We start from the raw sequence: 17,838 nt of genomic DNA, 5'->3' as shown, positions 1-17,838 counted from the left end.
GTAGTAATCTCAAGGGTTGGGACAGATCCCAGATGAGACGGGCACCGCTTTCTGCTGGTCTCGAAGTCCTCTAGGTTCTGGTAGGACACACAGCTTCTCTAGAGGAAAATTGGGGTGTGCTTGAGGGTCTTGTGGCTGCAACCCTTGCACCCCTCTTACTCCTCCCCACAGGGTGGGCCTCTTGGAACCCCGGCCATACAAGGAAGCAGGCTGGAGTTCCAAGGTCAACAGGGAACATGGAAGCTGTTTGCATGGTCCAAGGAGATGGTCTTGCTTGATTCTCAGAGGCACAAGTGCTGCCCAGGTCCTTGGGGAGGTACTGAGATGGTTGGGGCAGGGGGATGAGGCCTATGGGGGTGACGTCTGTGAAAGACAAAGGCAGGAAGCAGGACCTGGCAGGGATCCAGCCTCGGTCAACTGAGAGCCAAGACGCCCGTCAGAGGGGTCCTGTTCCTGTGCTCTGTGACGAAGCCATCAGCTAACTACACGCCCCAGAAGTTGTTTCTTGAACGGCGACCCCTGGGACATCTCCAAGGTCACCAGGTTCGTTGGCACCAAAATTGAACATGTCAGGAAGCCCAACCCATTTTTCCTTCCAAGTGGGGAGATCAGAGTTGTGACTGGAAAGTAAACTCAGTTGAATTTGCCTGGTGCCAGCGATGTGACCCCAGCGCGCGTGCATGTCCGCACAAGGCCCCAGCGCTGTGTTTGCGCCCCGTCTGTCCTCCCCAAGCAGCCAAGGCCTTGAGGTTCTTTCTCTTGGTGACATGAACTTGTCCCTTGGCCCTGCCCTCCTGCCTCACCGCCCCCACTCCTTGTCAGAGACCATCCTCCTGCAAGGCTGGAGTCCCTGCAAAGACACCAAGTGTGCGTGCTCAGTCGCTTCCGTCGTGTCGGACTCTGCTACCCCATGGACTGTAGCCCACCAGGCTCCTCTGTCCATGGGATTCTCCAGGCAAGAATACTGGAGTGGGTTGCCATTTCCTTTTCCATGGGACCTTCCCAGTCTAGGTATCGAACCCGGGTCTCCTGCACTGCAGGTGAATTCTTTACCCCTGAGCCACTAGGGAAGCCCATTGCAAAGACACCAGCACCCCGCTACTCAAAAGAGGGCACCATCCTACGGCTGCTGAATGCCCTCCTCGTTCACAATCTGGGGCCCCAGAGGGCCCTCCAAGGATGCGGACCAGATGGGGAGAAGTTGTAACACGGTCAAGACCTGCTTTGAGGCAGCACAGGCCCTTTTCCAGGGATACAGCCGGCTCTGGGGGTCTGTGGGTGTTGAGGGCTGGCATACGGGGTGGCAAAGCATGGGAACATCAAATATTCAGATTGCCGGGACTTTATTTGGAATCACCTCCAGACCAAGTCCCAGCGTGGGGCTGGGCCTCTGCATTAATTTCCTAGCTCCTAGGTGGAGCTGGTGCACCCTGAAGCTGTCTATGGGGAAAGGGGTGCTAGCATAGGGCTCTGACCCTTCCGAGTGTCTTCCTGTCCCCTGTGAGCAGCCGGGAGGGACCATGGGCCGGTGAATACCACCCCCTCCCGGGGAATCCAAAGGTCTTGGAAGCACGGAAGAGGGAAACTCTTTGAATTTGCACATTTTATTAAGATAATCAGTCATTCCTTAAGTTATTTCTTTGTTAATCAGAAAGCATCTTTGTGGAGAGACCACGCACAGTCTGTATAGTTATATAAAAATACCTTGCCTCTCCTGAACGTGAGCTCCAAGTTGCCCTTCTCCCCAGCGAGGGAGCTAAAGCCCCATCTTAGGGGGGAAGCCAGGGGAATGTCGGGGGTAGCCCCCACCTAAGGGTCCAGTCTGAGGGCATCTCTGTGGCCATGTTGGGGAGCTTTTGGGTCACTGGTGCCGAGCAGCCCCAGGTCGTGGCCCCGGCCCCCACGTGTCCTGGCTCTTCCCAGGAGCATGGGGGTCTCATGTCTTCCTCCCTGACCTTGCACGTGTGCAGTGAGCCCTACAGCACGGCCATTGCCGAGTCATCACTGTAGGAGGGGAAGGCCTGAGCAAGGGCAGCCGGGCCCCACAGAATCTAAGCTGACGGCTGGCAGGTGGTGGTGGTCATCTCCAAGAGCTTAGACGCCTCCCCTTGGCACCTGGCTCGAGGGCTCTGATGTTCCCAAGTCCTGGTCCTGAAGGCGTCGGTGGACAGAGGTTAGCAGGCTGCCCTGCGGGTGAGGCTCTGGACACGGAGCTGAAAGGCTGCGGTGCAGACGGGCTGGGCCCTCCATCCTCTGCCCTGGGGCACGGGCATCGGGACAGTGTGGGCAGGGCTCCTCCTGGCAGCTCCCCAAACACAGCCCACTCTGGCCCTGGCATTGGCATCCAGCTCCTGGCCCACCATCCGCCGGAGTTTGCCGGGCTATGGCTCTGGGCATTAAGCTGCATGCATTTGAAAGGCTCGCTTTGGAAACAGCCTCCTCCAGGGCTGCCGGGTTTCTGAATGGCCCCCTTCTTTCCTCCCATGCGGCCAAGGCTGGGATGCCTCCATCCTGCCGATGCTCAGGGTGTCCCCGCCTCAGGAGCAGCCAAGGACACGTGCCTTCTTCTCTCCATTGCCGCCTATCTACCTGCCCCCGCCCCCTGCTCCTCCGAGAGCCAGGCCCAAGTTGCCTTCCCAAATAGGTGCTGATAAAATAGATGTGTCTATTGGGTGAGCCCCAGCGGCCAGGGTAAACACAGCCCAGGGTCCTTCCCAATAGCGGAGTCCATCCTCCGGCTGCCCCAGGGATGACCCTGGTTCCCGCCAACGGCACCGCCACCCGGGCCGGGCTGTGGGTCAGAGCGGCGTGGGGCCCAGGAGACCGGGCCCGGGGCGCGGGCACAGCTGCAGCTGCACACTGGCCGTGAACCAGCAGCGGGGTCGGCCCAGGCTGAGGTGCAGGGTGGTGCGGAAGGAGTTGCTGGCACACTTGGGGAAGATGATGGTGGTGCTGCGGAAGCGCAGGGCGCGAGGGCGCGGCTCCAGGGTCAGCTGGCTGCGGTAGTTGCGCCAAGTGCAGTTGGGGGCGGCCACGATCGTCTCGCTGTAGGCCGTGACCGTGGGCACCGGCGCATAGAAGACCTTGTCCCGGAAGTGCTTCTCCGATGCATACTTGACCTCAGAATTGCAGCTGGTGGAGGGGAGGACAGGGGTGAGCTCAGGACCGGGCAGTCAGGTCATGATCAGAGGGCAAGGTGGACATTGAGCATCCTGGGCTCTTGCAAAATGTCAAGGTCAAAAGGACAAAGAAGGAACCCTGCCGACTCGGAGAAGACTCAAGAAACGGGCCAACTACATGCCACATGTAGTTGGCGGGATCCTGGACTGGGATTAAAAATAGGCTATAAAAGGACATTTGGGGACAATGGGCGGAATTGGACTAGGCAGTGGTCGTGTTTTTAGCTTTAGCTGGTCCGATTTTGGCAAGCGGACCGTCATTATGTGAGAGGATGTCCCTGTTCTCAGGAAGGACACCAGCCAGAGTTATTTAGAGGTTCGAGGTCAAGATGTCGTCATCCTCCTCTCAAACAGGTCAGAAAAAATGTTTTGTTTATGTAGAATGAGTGAGAGCGTGTGGCTGTTCAAGCCAACGGGGCAATATAGAAACAACAAGGAATCAGTTCAACCAGGGTCCCCTATACTCTTCCTGCAACTTTCTTTACGTTTGAAATTTTATCAAAATAAGTTCCCCCAGAGTAGCGTCGGCTCCTCCAGATGAGTGAGCCCCTTGCGCTGCCCTGGGCTTAGTCACTCAGTAGTGTCTGACTCTTTGCGACCCCATAGACTGTATAGCCCACCAGGCTCCTCTGTCCATGGGATTCTCCAAGGAAGAATACTGGAGTGGGTTGCCATGCCCTCCTCCAGGGGTGACCCCCTCATGAGTGGCCAGCTGCTCAGCACCCCCCAGCTCTGCTCCCAGATCATCACACTGGAAGGTAAAGCTGTGGGGAGCAGGGGCTTCACCTGTCTGTCTCCTTCCCCACTGGATCCCACGGGTGATCCATGGGGGGATGGAAGCAGACTCCCAAGAGCCCAGGCAGCCCGCAACCACCCTGGCAGGGGCCTCTGATAATAAAAACTAAAAAGGATAACTTTTCGGGCAGAAAATTCTTTAAAGTAGACCCATTTGTCTCCTGGAAACATATCTAGAGCTGGAGGAGCAGGAGGCAGAGGATCCCACATCCCTGGCCAGGCTAGAGTGATGTGAACAAATCCATCTGAGCATGCCATGGATATGGGGGCCAGACCCACGGACCTCAGACTGCACCTTCTGGAAGCCTGAGCCCCAGAAGCCCTCTCAGGAGGGCAGATGGCTGGAGAAGAGCACCTGAGGGGGTGGGGTTGTCATTCAGTCGTATCTGGCTCTTTGTGACCCCACGGGCTGCAGCACACCAGGCTTCCCTGTCCTTCACTATCTCCCAGAGTTTGCTCAAGCTCGTGTCCATAGAGTCGGTGATGCCATCCAACCATCTCATCCTCTGTCGCCCCCTTCTCCTGCTCTCAGTCTTTCCCAGCATCAAGGTCTTTGGTCACCTTGGCTCAGCAGTGCAGGTGCCACTTGAGATACCCTGTGATGGGAGGGCACCTAATACACTTCCGGGCAATGGCTCCTTGGGGGATAAAGGGGAAAATTTTAAATAACAATCAGCCAGGTTGGAGGTGAAGTCAGTGTGGAAATGGCCAAATGTGGGCCTGGGACGGTGAGGTGGAGGGTGTAGACAGTAAAGGCCGCAGAGTCTCTCCAAATCACAGCCATGCCTCCTCGGGGAGCATCACTCAGAAAGGCTGCCTAGAGCAAGGGGAACCTGCAGAGACCCCCAGCCTGGCCCCCCACCCATCCCACCCCCACCCCACCCCTACCCAGCCCAGCAGCCCCACTCACCGGATCTCTGGTGTGGGTTCTGGGTTCACCTCAATGCTCTCCCCAAAGAACACAGGCAGCATCCGGGGCCTCATCTCTCGTGCTGGGGTGCTCGGTGGGTGGGCGGGGGGCTGTGGGGAGAGCCAGGGACGCAGGGTCACGTGAGCAGCCCTTCAGCACTACGGCCTCAGCTCCCTGATGAACACAAGAGGAGCTCCCCACACCCTTCCAGTCCTGGCTTTTCTGGAAGGCTGCTTCTGCGGGGTCCATCAGGAAGCCCACCCCAGAGTCCCTCTATGGAATCCAAGCACTCTGATGCCCACTCACCCACTGGCCTGCCCCCCGCCACCAACCACCTGGTTCTCAGGCATCACTATAAGGGGACGTGGTCATGGCCTCTTTCTACAGTGCCCAGCCCACCTGAGCCCCAAGAGCCAGGCTCGGAGCCCTGTAGAACTGAGAACCCTCTCAAGGAGCCCCTGAGCCCAAGCCTCGCGAGCTGCCCCCCGGGATGACACTGCAGGACGGAGCTCTGCGATGGGCTGAAAACCACGCTCATCAAGGCAAGAGTTTCCTTCTTGGTACATGGCTGTGGGTCCCTCATTCAAATCCTTCGCCAGGTCCTCTTTGACCTCACCTGGATGAGGGATCACAGCAGTGGACACTCTTAGAGCGTGAACTGCACCAGGCACTGCTCTGAGGCCCCCGTGGATCCATTCATTCACTCACGGGACGGAGCTATTACTCGTATCCCTGTTGTATAGACGCTAAAACTGAAGCCCAGAGTGGCCAAGTAACTTGCCTGAGGCCACACAGCTAGGAAGGGGCAGAGCTGATGGTCTAACTGCAGAGCCTGTGCCCTCGCCCACATTCCCCCACTGCCTCTCAATGCCCACAAGACTGGCGCTGTAGCCCCAAGACCTGACCTGTCACCCCCATGCTCAGAGCAAGCTTGCCCTCGTGCACAGGATCACAGAGCTTCCCATCCAGGCCCATATTCCGCTAGCCTTGGCCACGCCCCAGGCTGCCTCTGCGCCTTGGCTTATGTTCTCGGTACTGGGAACGTCCTTTCCTTTCTCTCTGACTTGGTCTAAGGCGACAACTCAGAAACCAGCTTCCTGTCTTCCCGAACATCCTCTGTGGGGTCCCTGGAGCTCCCACCTGCTCGTCTCCATTGCTGCGACCCCTTTGTGTGTCTGTCACCCCCAGACCACGAGCTCCTTAAGATTCAGGACCAGAGGACCACTCTATCCCCAGTGCCTGGTGCCTTTCAGACCCCGTGCTGTCCAAAGGCAGGACCTCACACGTGCAAAGCAGCACCCTGCTCCCCCACACACTTGTGAGCCCCTGAGCCAGCCCCATGCCTGTCTTTTAATCTGCTTATCTGCCTGTGGTCACCAAAGCCACCTCCTCAGCTGATCACAGTGTCCCCAGAACACAGGCCAATGAAGGACCACAGGAAGAAAATACCCAAGACTTGGACAAACAAGGGGTTCCCCACAGGTCTCCAGCAGCTGTCCTCAGGGTGGTCCCATCTCTCCTTTGCTGGGCGTGGCAGGTAGAATAATGTCTCCCAAAATGTGAGGTCCTATTGCCCAGTTCCGGGGAATGTGCAACCTTACAAGGCAAAAAGGCACTTTGTAGGTGTGATTAAGGATCTTGAGATGGGAAGACTGTCATGGAGTATCCAGTGTCCACCCCACCCCCCATCGTCACAAGGGTCCTTATAAGTGAAAGAGGGAGGGAGCGGGTCAGAGTCAGAAAGATTGAGGCCATTACCCTGCTGTCTTAAGGATGGAGGATGGGACCACCAGCCAAGGAACATGGGCAGCCCCTAGAAAGTGGGAAAGGCAAGGATTCCCCCCTAGAGTGTTTGGAAAGAATGCATGGGTGTGTGCTCAGTCACTTCAGTTGTGTCTGACTCTATGCGACCCTATAGACTGTAGCCTGCCAGACTCCTCTGTCAATGGGGATTCTCCAAGCAAGGATACTGGAGTGGGTTGCCATGCCCTCCTCCAGGGGATCTTCCCAACCCAGGGCTCGAATCTGCATCTCTTATGTCTCCTGCACTGGCAGGCAGGTTCTTTACCACTAGCGCCAGCTGGGAAGCCCCCAGAAAGGATGCCTTGCCCAAATCCTTGCTTTCATTAATAGCCTGTGAGACCCATTTTAGACGGCTGCCCTTTGGAGCTGTACGGTATTCTTTACGTTTATTTTGATTTCACTTGTTTGTTTTTGACTGTGCTGGGTCTTTCTCAGCACACATGCTCTTCGCTGTGGCACTCAGTCTTCTCTAGTTGTGGCGCGTGGGCTTGGTTGCCTGGCGGCATGTGGGATCTTAGTTCCCTGACCAAGGATAGAATGCACGTCCCCCGAATTGGTAGGCGGATTCTTACCCACTGGACCACCAGGGAAATCCCTGGAGCTGTAAGGTATCGAGTCCGAGTTGTTTTAAGCCACTCTGTGTGTAGCCATTTGTTACAGCAGCGACAGGGGGCTCATACATCATGTGACCTGGCAAGCAACTCCCCACTCGGGGTTGCAGCCTCCTGGTCCCCAAAGTGGGGTGACAGGAGCACCTGCCTCACAGGCCGTAGTGAGGACTGCAGGATTCAAAGTGTGTAAATGAGTGGGACTGTGCCTGGCACTGAGCAAGCTCCATGTAAGTGTGGGCTTGTATTCTGAATGCTTTTCATAAAGGGTCAAGAGACAGGGGTGGGGGTTCCTCTCCAGAGAGAGGTCAGTCCACACCCCCTTTTTAAGCTTGAGACAACCCTGCTCTGACCTGCCAGAAGCAAGCACGCATCATTCAGGAGATTTAAGTTTAAAAATAAAATAGTGATGGGAATTCCCAGGTGGTCCAGTGGTTAAGATTCCACACTCACTGCCGAGGGCCCCAGTTCAATCCCTGGTCGGGGAACGAAGATCCCACAAGCTATACAGCACAGTCAAAATGTTAAAGAAAGAAAGAAAAAGTGACAAGATTTTGCAACTTCTGGTGTTCTCCACGGCTCTGTGAACTCAGCACTGACCTCAGCTATAAAACTCCATGACTTGGTGTTCGTAAAAACCATGCTCTCTCCCTGCAAGACTCTCTAAAGTACGAAAGTGAGCATGTTAGTCGCTCAGTCGTTTCTGACTCTTTGCGACCCTGTGGACTGTAGCCCACCAGGCTCCTCTGTTCATGGGATTCTCCGGGCAAGAATACTAGAGTGGTGAGCCATTCCCTACCTGAAGTATGGCGCTCCCCCAAATGTGTGCAGTGGTTTGCTGAGCACCTACTGTGTGCTGAACACCTACTGTGCACCAGATCCTGTGTGGGTTGGATGAATCACAGTGCCTCCCAGGATTCGTCTTGTGGACACAGAAGAGGAGAGAGGATGATGCAGGCATGCAAGGGGCTGTGGATGTGGGTGCTAAGGTTTTCGGTGGCATCTCTAGGTGGAAGGGTAGAGGGAGGAAGGGGTAGCCTGCTACTGGTTTTCATCACCCACCCCCACCCCACCCCCACGAAAGAACAGTTCCTAAGCTCAGAAGCAGGGAGTAATTCTTTGGGAGGTAATGAAGAACCAGGTACCACCATCCCTCTCAGTTTCACTCAAGCCTCCTGATGAGAGCCGAATGCATGTTTGGGGCCCTATTCTGGCCAGATTTCACTCCCCGACTGGCTGCCAGCAGAGGGGACTAGGCTGACTTCACATCATTGTCCCAAGGGCCCTGGTGAAAAACAGCTAAAATTCGTCCCACCCGGGAGTGCCATACAAGAGCTGGGGGAAGCTACTGAAAACCCAGACAGAGGCTGGCATCCAGGGACCTGGGCCATAGGACAGCTGAAGGCCACCCTCACAGGGCTCCAGGGACCCGTGCAGCTCCTAGGTGCCCCACAGCTGCCTGCCTGGCCCCAGAAGCTCGGGGCTCAGTCTTGCAGCTACAGTGGCGGGCCAGGAAGGCAAGCCGCAGACCCTGTAAAAGCGGCTCACCCAATTCCCCACCTCCAGCCCCTGGACACCCCCATGGGAGCCACCAGGGTGAGTGCGGGCTGTGGAAAGGGTTGGGGCACACGGGCCCAAGGGACCACTTCTGTTGCTGCACCTGCTCGCCTGGCCCAGGCCACGTGGAGCGAAGAACACTCCCAGGCACCCTGCTCCCCTCACCACTCCCCAACCCGGGGGCAGCCATAGGCCAGCTTGTTTCCCTAAAGGCCCAGGTGCTTGCTCCACTATGAAGAGGACCCACTGAGAGACACCTGCGCTCAGGGAACCTGCTCACCATGCCTCAGTTTGTCCATCTGTACAATGGGATTATGCCATTTGTGAAGCCCACAGTCCGGGGTGCCCAGGTGTAGGCTGGCTAGTGTCCTCGGGGCTCCTTGAAGCCCTGAGGGGCAGGGCCAGAGGAAAAGCAGCTGAGTCTCTGGGGCAGAGGAGTGGAGAGGCTGAAGGCTGGATCCTCATCTCCCAGACACCACGCCCTCCACCCTAGGATGGTAACACAGTTGGACCAGCCCTCAAATCCTTCTGGGGACCAGAAGAGCCCCGTCCTGGCCTGGGGAGGGGGCTGGCCTGGCTCCCTGGTCTCCTGGGCAGGCAGGGCATCTGCGTGGGGACCAGGGAGGACTTCAGAGAAAGCAGGACCCAGAGAGCAGTGAGTCGCGGCTGCCCTCTGCCCACCAGGCCCCACCCGCCTTGCCCCGTGATTCATGTGTGAGGATAAATACTGGAAGTAAAAATACACATGGGCGTCTGGAGCGCTCCCTGTCTCTGGCTGCTGTACACAGCACGGCCCACAGGACAGCAATGAAAGATAAGCGCTGCTGGGCTGTGAGAGCTCCGTGCCGTGTGGTGACAGCCCAGCCTGACCGGGGGTCCCAGCCTGGCTGGCAGGGACAGCTAGGGACAGCAGAGGGGCATTTGTCCCCAGCCTGGGTGACCCACAGTGGTCCCTCACCTGCCACTGCATGGGAGGTGGCTAGAGCCACGTGTGTCCCACGAAACTTTCTGCTCAGTCAGGGGGTATCAAGCCCCCATCAGTGGAGAGTGAGTGGCAGGAGGAAGGGTCCAGGGAGACCCCACACTGGCGTGGGGGCAGGGCATCCTCATCAAAGCCATGGGGAACCTTTGTGAGGGCTGAAATGGACCTTCTCAAGGCTGCTGACCTAACTGGTGGCCATGGTTTCTACTGCAATCAGAATTAAACTGATGATCTTCAGCATGTTTGGGGAGTTGAGACCAAAAACTCCCATGGTGGGCTAAAGTGGACGTTAGCCTTCACCCATGAGGAAAGCGATTCAAGAAGGGGTTATTTATGCCCCAAGAATCCTCATCCTTTTTATGAAAGGCCTTGGGGATTGGTGGTCAATTCTGGGCTGCAGCGCAGGCAGGCAGCTCCCAAAGGCTAGGTGCCCAACATGGAACAACAGAGGAGGTGAGCGGGGCCAGGCTGGGGGGCCAAGGGGACCCCAAATGGTCCAGGGGCTGACACTCAGAGAGTGAACCTGAGCAAAGCCATAGACCACAGGTTGGAGGCGGGGCTGAAGGACAGGCCTGCTCCCCAAGACAAGTGACCAAAGAGGCCCAAGCCACAGAAGGGTGCTGGGTTGGCTTGTGACCCCCATAAAGGTATATGTGTGTGTGTGTGAGTCACTCAGTCCTGTCCGACTCTCAGCGACCCCATGGACTGTATGTAGCCCACCAGGCTCCTCTGTCCATGGAATTCTCCAGGCAAGAATATTGGAGTGGGTTGCCATTCCCTTCTCGAGAAGATCTTCCCAACCCAGGAATTGAACCCTGGTCTGCATTGCAGGCAGATTGTTTATCTGAGCCACCAGGGAAGCTCCCACAAAAGTATGTTCACATCTTACTTGCTGGGACCTGGGGGTGTGACCCTCCTTGGAAATAGGGTCTTTAAGTAAGGAAGATCAAGTTAAGATGAGGTCCCACTGGGTGGGGGTGGGGCCTGATTCAATACGGCTGGGGTACTTATAAAAAGAGGGAGCTTTGGACATGGGATATACAGAGGGAAGAAGGTCACATGGGGATGGGGGCGTGTGTCTACAAGCCGAGGCACACCGAGGCTGGCGGGCACCACCAGAAGCTGGGACAGGCGCACGGATGGGTTCTTCCCTAGAACCTCTGGACGGACGGTGGACCTGCTGACACCTGGGTCTCAGACTTGTGGCCTCTTTGTACTAATATCCCTCCCCTGACAGGAAGGCCAGGAGTCCCAAGGGCGAAAAGGACAGACCCATCTCCGGGTGCCCCTCCACCGGGTGCCACTTTCCCAGGATGGTGGCTCCTGATCGCTCCCTCACCCCAGAGCAGGGCGAGGGCCTATTTGTCTTCTTTTCACACTAAGGCTCCAGGCGGAGCTTCTCAGACAGGTGAGCCTTTCACAGAGAAGCGGGGCTGTCAGAGAGGTCGCTGGGTTTCCGCTGGAGGCCGCTGTGTCCAGGATTAAGCAGATGGGGGCTGAAAGGAGCCGCCAGGGTTTCTGGCTCCTCACAGCCTTTCTTCCTTCACACAGGCTCCTCCCCCCGTGGCCTGACACACCTGGTTCTCTTCCCCGACCCTGCTCAGGCAACTGTGCTGGTCAGGGACACACCTGTGGGCCTGCTAGGGGGCCAGGAGGCTGACCTTGTCTTCACAATCTGCCATACACCTAACCTTCCACTTTTCTCTTTATTTGTCCATCCACTTGTCTGTCCGTCCCATTCATCCATCTATCCATCCACCCATCCATGCGCATGTCCATCCATCCATCTATTATCCACTGTCCATTTATCCACCCATCTGTCCATTTATCCATTCATCCATCCATTTGTCCATCCAGCCTTCTCTCCACATATGCATTCATCTGCCCATCCTCCCATCTGTCCATCCATCCATCCATTCATTTGTCCATACATCCTTCCCAATCCTGGGCCCTAACTGCCTAATTCCTAACTCCCTTCCCTCTCTGCCCTCATCCTTGGTTTCATCAACACAGACTAGAAACAGAGAAATGAGAAAATCCAAGCATCCTGGGGTGGAGGACTCTGGGGGACACAGCCAAGATCTTAAGACGTGGCTGTGACCAAGATTTCCAAGAGCTGGGCGGCAGCCCCAAGAAATTTTCAAGGATGGGGCAAAGACAGCCCACTCCCCATCACTAATTCTACCTGGATCTGGCCCCAAGGGGTGCCCTCAGAATCCAGATCCAGGAAACCAGCACCTCATCCTTCGGGAAATTCTCCAGCGGGCCACTCAGGCATACACTCGATGTATAAACAGACCCCTGGAGATGAGATGGGGGTGACGGGACCCAGAACACTGGCTGCTGGAGAATCCACATCCATATCTGAGGGGTAACAGCTCAGACCACCACCTCTGATCACAGTAGGGCGAGCCCTTCATCTGCCACAGGTGGTAAGCTCTCATCTCCCCCACCCCATGGTGGCTGTCCCCTCCAGTGGGCACCCAGAGATCATGACTTGAGATCCCAATGCCATCTGCACTCCCCCTAAGGGCAGTAAAGAGGGACAGGGCTAGTTGCCCGAACTGTCCAGGTTAACTTGGAGGGGTGGGTGTCTGCCAAACACACTCACTCAGCCCTCCTGGCAACATAAGCCTCTCCCCAACGATGCCCCCAAAGTCCCCCAGCTCCTTCCAGGCAGGACAGGGAGCTGGGGAGGAAGTACACGGGAGCTGGCGGTCCAGGGCCTGGGAGCTTGAAGGTGGTACAGATGGCTTCTGTCCTGTTCCTGGCTGTATCCCTCAGCGGGCCTGGCTTAAATATTCGAAGGATGAATGCAGCTGACAGGCAGAGCCTGGCTGGCTCGGCAGGCGGCCTTGACTGGCCCGGTGTCCTGCAGCTGAGCGGGGCCCCACCGCATGGAGATAAGACCTCTTTCCACCCTCAACAGAGCCTGTTCCACACGGGCCCCTCTCAGTCAAGTCTCTGATTTGGGTTTCTAAATTTGGGTTTCTAAATAGTCTGGGAACTCATGAGGCTCTCAAAAAATGAAAATAAAACAGCCACAAGTCCCTTTTTAAAAGACCAAATGGAATTTTACTTTCTGGCCTCAGCTGGGTGTACAAGTCCCTGTAATGGCCTTGGCTGGCCTCACTGCGGCAACTCCACCATGCCAGCTTGCTTCTGCCTCAGGGCCTTTGCACTGGCCATTCCCTTGGACTGACACACGTTTCAGGCCTATGACCATGAGGGCCACTCTCATTTTTCTGGTTTCCATTAACTGTCACTTTCCTGACCACCCTGTCCACTCGCACCCACCTCTTTAAGGGCACTTAACAGTCCGTCTAGCGTTGTATCACGTATTTAAGTTGGTGACTGTCTCTCCCACTAGAATGCCAGTTTCATGGTGGCAGGGACCACCTTTGAACATCTTGTTCACCACTGTGTCACCCACGAGCCCCAAAACGGCATGACGTACAGTAGGTGCTCAGTAAGCATTGATGGAATGATTCCCAGATCTTCCTTTGGCTTGAGAATTACTAGAAACATTACCACCTTTGCTTCAAAAAGTGGGCAAGAAAAAAGAAAAAAACCTATGGTCAAGATAGGGTGGGGGTCGGGGGTTCACTCACACCCAGCCTGGTCCCCAGCGCCTTTTAGGTCTTGGGGGGCAGTGTTGCAGCCAGCCAGTTACCCTACATCCATGGAGTACTGTCCAGAAGGTAAGTTTAACTTATTCACAAAAAAGTAGGGGGAGAGGGGACCTCTTTGTAGAGGGTGAGCAAATTTAACATGCACGTCCAGCATAATAAATACGGTGACAAGCCTGTGAGGACCTCAGTGACCTGGGGGTGGGGACAGAACTGCAGCTCACCCCGCCCCCATCCACCCGCTGGGGCGTGTGGCACCAATGTTGACCGGGAGGGCAGTGCCAGGAACAGGGTGTCAGAACAGAGGTGTCTACACCAGGCTGAACCCCTGGCCCCCCCGGGGTGCCAAAGCAAACCCGGCCCTGCGTGCAGCCAGCCTCTTCCTGGGCATTTGAAACCATCAGCTCCAAAACGCAGGAGAACTTTCTGTCCATTTGTGCAAGATTGGCAGCTGGTATTTTTGCCTACATCTGCTCCCGGGAAGCATTCTCAGTGCGTGTGTGTGTGCGTGCTAAGTCACTTCAGTCGTGTCTGACTCTTTGTGACCCTGTGGACTGTAGCCCACCAGGCTCCTCTGTCCCTGGGATTCTCCAGGCAAGTATACCAGAGTGGGTTGCCATTTCCTCCTCCAAGGGATCTTCCCAACCCAGGGATCAAACCCACATCTCTTATGTCTCCTGTATTGGCAGGCAGGTTCTTTACCACTGGCGCCATCTGGGAAGCCCCCCAGTCAACTATACTTCAATAAAAAATTAAACAAAAAATAAAGTATGTTTAAAAAAATTTTTTTAATAAAATTTTAAAACCCACGCAGATAGTTAATTAGCCACACAATGAAAAGTAGGATAATGCAAGGTTTAAGCGTACATACTCTGAAGCCCAATTTCCTGGGTTCTAATCCAGCAAAGTCACTGACCTCTCTGTGCCTCAGTCTCCCCCTCTGGAAAATGGATCTAACAAGAGCACCTACATACGTCATAGGGATATCATGAAAATGAAATGAGTTGGCAGAAGTAAAGAGCTTTAGGACAGTTCTTAGCACATGGGAAGGCTGTCTAAGTGCAGATGTCATTACCTGTGCACACAAACCCCCAGGTCTTGCCCTCAAGCCAAATTAAAAAGATTAGAGACACAGCTCAGTTCCATATCTGGCATCTAGTTAGCAAGGAGAGGGAAAAATAAAATCAACCAGGACAGCCAAGACAAGTAAGCTGGGTGCTCTGTTCCTGTGGCTGCCCCTGGCTGGCAGGAAAAGCATCCAGAAAACCTTCTACAAGGCAAATTCTGCGTGACCCAAAGAATAAAGGGGAAGCCTGGTTCTCCGCCCCTATCCTCCAAACCCCACTGTGTGGGACACCAGAGGAACTGAGTCCCATCGCGAGCAGCCCAAAAAACCCCCATTCAACAGTGCCAAGTCTGAGACACTTGTGCAGGAAAGTTGGCACGTTCCGATAACAGGATCAGTTTCACTGCCAACAGCTGGGGTCACACCTATCGATCCCTGGAAGTCCTGAACGCCTCTCCCACCCCCTCACCCACAAAGAGAGAGCAAAGTTCAAATTCAACACGTAATTTCGGTCTAAGACAGGGGTTTCCCAAACTTTGATGCGCTGGGATCGCCTGGGGAGGTTTTAAAAAATCCTGATGTCCAGTTTGCAGCCTCTAATAAATCAAATGAGAATGTCTGGAAGTACAAGGTGGGTATGGGAATTTTTTTTTTTAATCTCCCAGAGATTCCCATGCGCTCTCAAGTTTGGGCCCCACCGGAGCAGAGAACCAGGGAGACACCAGTGACATTCCTGTCTGTAGGCAGGAGGCGGGATAACCATTCCTTTCGGTTCTGGGGAGATTTTCCAATGAGCAGGATGCATTTACTGCCTTGTGAGGGACCAAGCACTGCCAGGGGCCCCAGGAAGTGGTGCCAGGCTGGAGTCCTGCTAGTACCCCCGTTAAAGCGTGCAGAGAGCTGCAAGAATGGGGAGATGCCACTGGGCCTGGGAGCAGCCTCCGGATCTCAGTTTATCATTCCTCAAATTAGAAGGCACCCGATCCCGCCCGCTTGGCTCCCGCCTGCCGCGGAAGGGGTGGTGTGGGGGGAACCCGGTCTCAGCCCAGCCACCAAGCGGGGAGACCCTGGCAGTCCACCTAAAGGTCCCACCGCCTCTGGCAAGAGGTAAAACTCTTGCGCCTCCGGACCTGGGGTTCCAGCCTTCCCCAGGCACCGCCTCAACTCCACGTCAACATCCCTCAAAATCCCGAGGAGGAAGGGTTCCTGTCTGGGTTTGGTTAAAAAAAAAAAAAAAAAAGGCTTTCACGTTGGCAGCACAAGGGGAACAGTAAACAGGGAACCTGGGTCCATTGCTGCAGCCTGGGGTTCCAGCTCACCTCTGGGAAGACAACCTCTTTGAGAATTTCAGATGGTCCTCACCCTCTGTTCTTTTACTGCTGACAGTAAGACTCCCTAGAGAGGTCGGCAGCCAGGGAGAGGTCTGCAGGGATCAGGCTGGCCCACCCCCACCTAGGCGCCTCGATCCCCACCTGGGGAGCATGGCTGTCACTTGGGACACCTTCTAGGCTGGGGGGATGCCGGGATGAACCCAGGCCCGGCTCCTGAAGTACCCCGTCTCCTTGGGGGGTGAGGGGGGCGGGCACTGCCCCCCTTTCTGCCCGAAGGTGCGTGCTTACCGCTCTGGCCTCGCCGGGTCCGGGGGCCTCAGAGGAGGCGCCGGCGCCCCCAGCGCGGGCGTCGAGGATGCCAGGCGCCAACGAGTAGAAGGGCGGGCTGGGGCTGGGGCTGGGGGGTAGCCCGGAGTCGGGGCTGTCCAGCACGCCCTCCCGGCTCTTCTCCTTGAGGCTCTCCTCCATGCCCTGCAGATGCAGGTGGCCCACCATGTCTGGGGGGCGCGGGGCGCAGGCCCCCGGCTCCTCGAGGGGCTCCTCCACCGCGCTCCGGGGCCCGGGGCGGGCGGGCGGCGGCGGCGGGGCGAGGGCTGCGCGCGCCCGGGACCTGCAGGCAGAGCCGAGAGGCGGCGCGTCAGGCCCCGGGGCTCCCAGAGCCCCCGGGTTCCCCGACCGGCCGGGCCGTGCGCGCCGCGTCCAGGAGGGGCCGGCGGTCGGGCGCTCGGCTCTGCGCGCTCGGGGCGGCCGCCGCGGCGCTGCCACGCCGGGCCTGCAGCCCGCCCGCCGCCGCTGGCCGCGCTCCAGCCACGCCGGCCCGGCCTCGTCTCTGCGCTCCACCGCCCGCGGCCCGGCCCAGCCCGAGGCGCACGCCGCCGCGAGGCCCTCTCCGCACCTTCCCGGCCGCGCCTCCTTTTCTAGGCGCCTCCTCCTCCCTCCTCTCTCCTCCTCCCGGCCCACCCCACCTCCGGCCTCCTCCGCGGTGGGCAACCGCCCCGGCCGGCGCCTCCACCAGCCCGCGCCCGGGGGACAGCACAGCTCGACGTTATGTGTGTTTTAGTCGCTCAGTCGTGTCTGACTTTTTGCGACCCCATGGACTATAGCCAGCCGGGCTTCTCTGTCCATGGGGATTCTCCAGGCAAGAATACTGGAGTGGGTTGCCATCCCAGCTCCAGCAGATCTTCCCAACCCAGGGATTGAACTCGGGTCTGCTGCATTGCAGGTAGATTCTTTACCATCTGAGCTACCTGAGAAGCCCTACAAGCCTCTGGAATAAACACCCCAGTGGCAGCACTAGGGGGTGATTCATGGGGTCCTCAAGCCATCTTAAGCAACAGCTGTAGTAGTAGTCGTGTCTGATGTGACCATTCGAGGTTCCCTCCCGCTCACTAAAGTCCCAATAAAAGAATCTTCAGAGATCTCTGTTTTAGAAGGTCTGTAACTTACAACGGAAGGGGCGAAAACAAGATGCTTAAACGCTCACCAGGCTTCAAGACCTGTTCCTTGGCTCCTCTCTTTCCAACGCGACTGTCCACCCCCCTGTTGACCTTCTAAGATAGGAACCAGTGGCCAGGGGTATTTGTGTCTCCATTATCGATCATCCGAGGCCAACACACTGGGCCTTTGCGGGTGGACAGCACTGAGGGAAAATGGGGCTGGGGGAGGTGACCAGGAGATTAGAAATATGTCCTGAATCCTCCAGCATATTGCTGGGTGCCTAGTTTCTTCCCGGGCTTCCCTGGTGGCTCAGAGGTCAAAGCGTCTGCCTGCAATGCGGGAGACCTGGGTTTGATCCCTGGGTTGTGAAGATCTCCTGGAGAAGGAAATGGCAACCCACTCCAGTGTTCTTGCCTGGAGAATCCCATAGACAGAGGAGCCTGGTGGGCTACAGTCCACGGGATCGCAAAGAGTTGGACATGACTGAGCGACTTCACTTTCACTTTAGTTTCTTCCAAGCAGGTTCTTGCTCGCTGACAAA

The 17,838-nt window shown here is 56.6% G+C and overlaps 1 protein-coding gene across 1 annotated transcript; it reads right to left on the bottom strand.

Moving 5' to 3' along the window:
• Positions 1-1,585: 1,585 nt before the first annotated feature.
• On the bottom strand, positions 1,586-16,355 carry RFLNA (refilin A). The gene is made up of 3 exons (XM_027567017.1): positions 16,149-16,355; positions 4,885-4,994; positions 1,586-3,132 (listed from the first exon to the last, which is right to left on the bottom strand). The coding sequence occupies exons 1-3, from the start codon at positions 16,353-16,355 to the stop codon at positions 2,799-2,801; spliced, it is 651 nt and encodes a 216-aa protein (XP_027422818.1). The 3' UTR covers positions 1,586-2,798.
• Positions 16,356-17,838: the final 1,483 nt, after the last annotated feature.

The sequence above is a fragment of the Bos indicus x Bos taurus genome, chromosome 17, assembly GCF_003369695.1.
Source record: "Bos indicus x Bos taurus breed Angus x Brahman F1 hybrid chromosome 17, Bos_hybrid_MaternalHap_v2.0, whole genome shotgun sequence".
Lineage (NCBI taxonomy): Eukaryota > Metazoa > Chordata > Mammalia > Artiodactyla > Bovidae > Bos > Bos indicus x Bos taurus.
The sequence above is the reverse complement of the archived record's forward strand: the minus strand, read 5'-3'. Positions and strand labels throughout refer to the sequence as shown.

Excerpts from the sequence above, each read along its gene's own strand:
- RFLNA (XM_027567017.1), bottom strand. The coding sequence starts at position 16,355 with ATGGTGGGCCACCTGCATCTGCAGGGCATGGAGGAGAGCCTCAAGGAG. Across the intron at positions 4,995-16,148 it reads GACCCGGCGAGGCCAGAGCG|CCCCCCGCCCACCCACCGAG; the intron begins GTAAGCACGCAC and ends CTCTCCCCACAG. Across the intron at positions 3,133-4,884 it reads GAACCCACACCAGAGATCCG|CTGCAATTCTGAGGTCAAGT; the intron begins GTGAGTGGGGCT and ends CCCCTCCACCAG.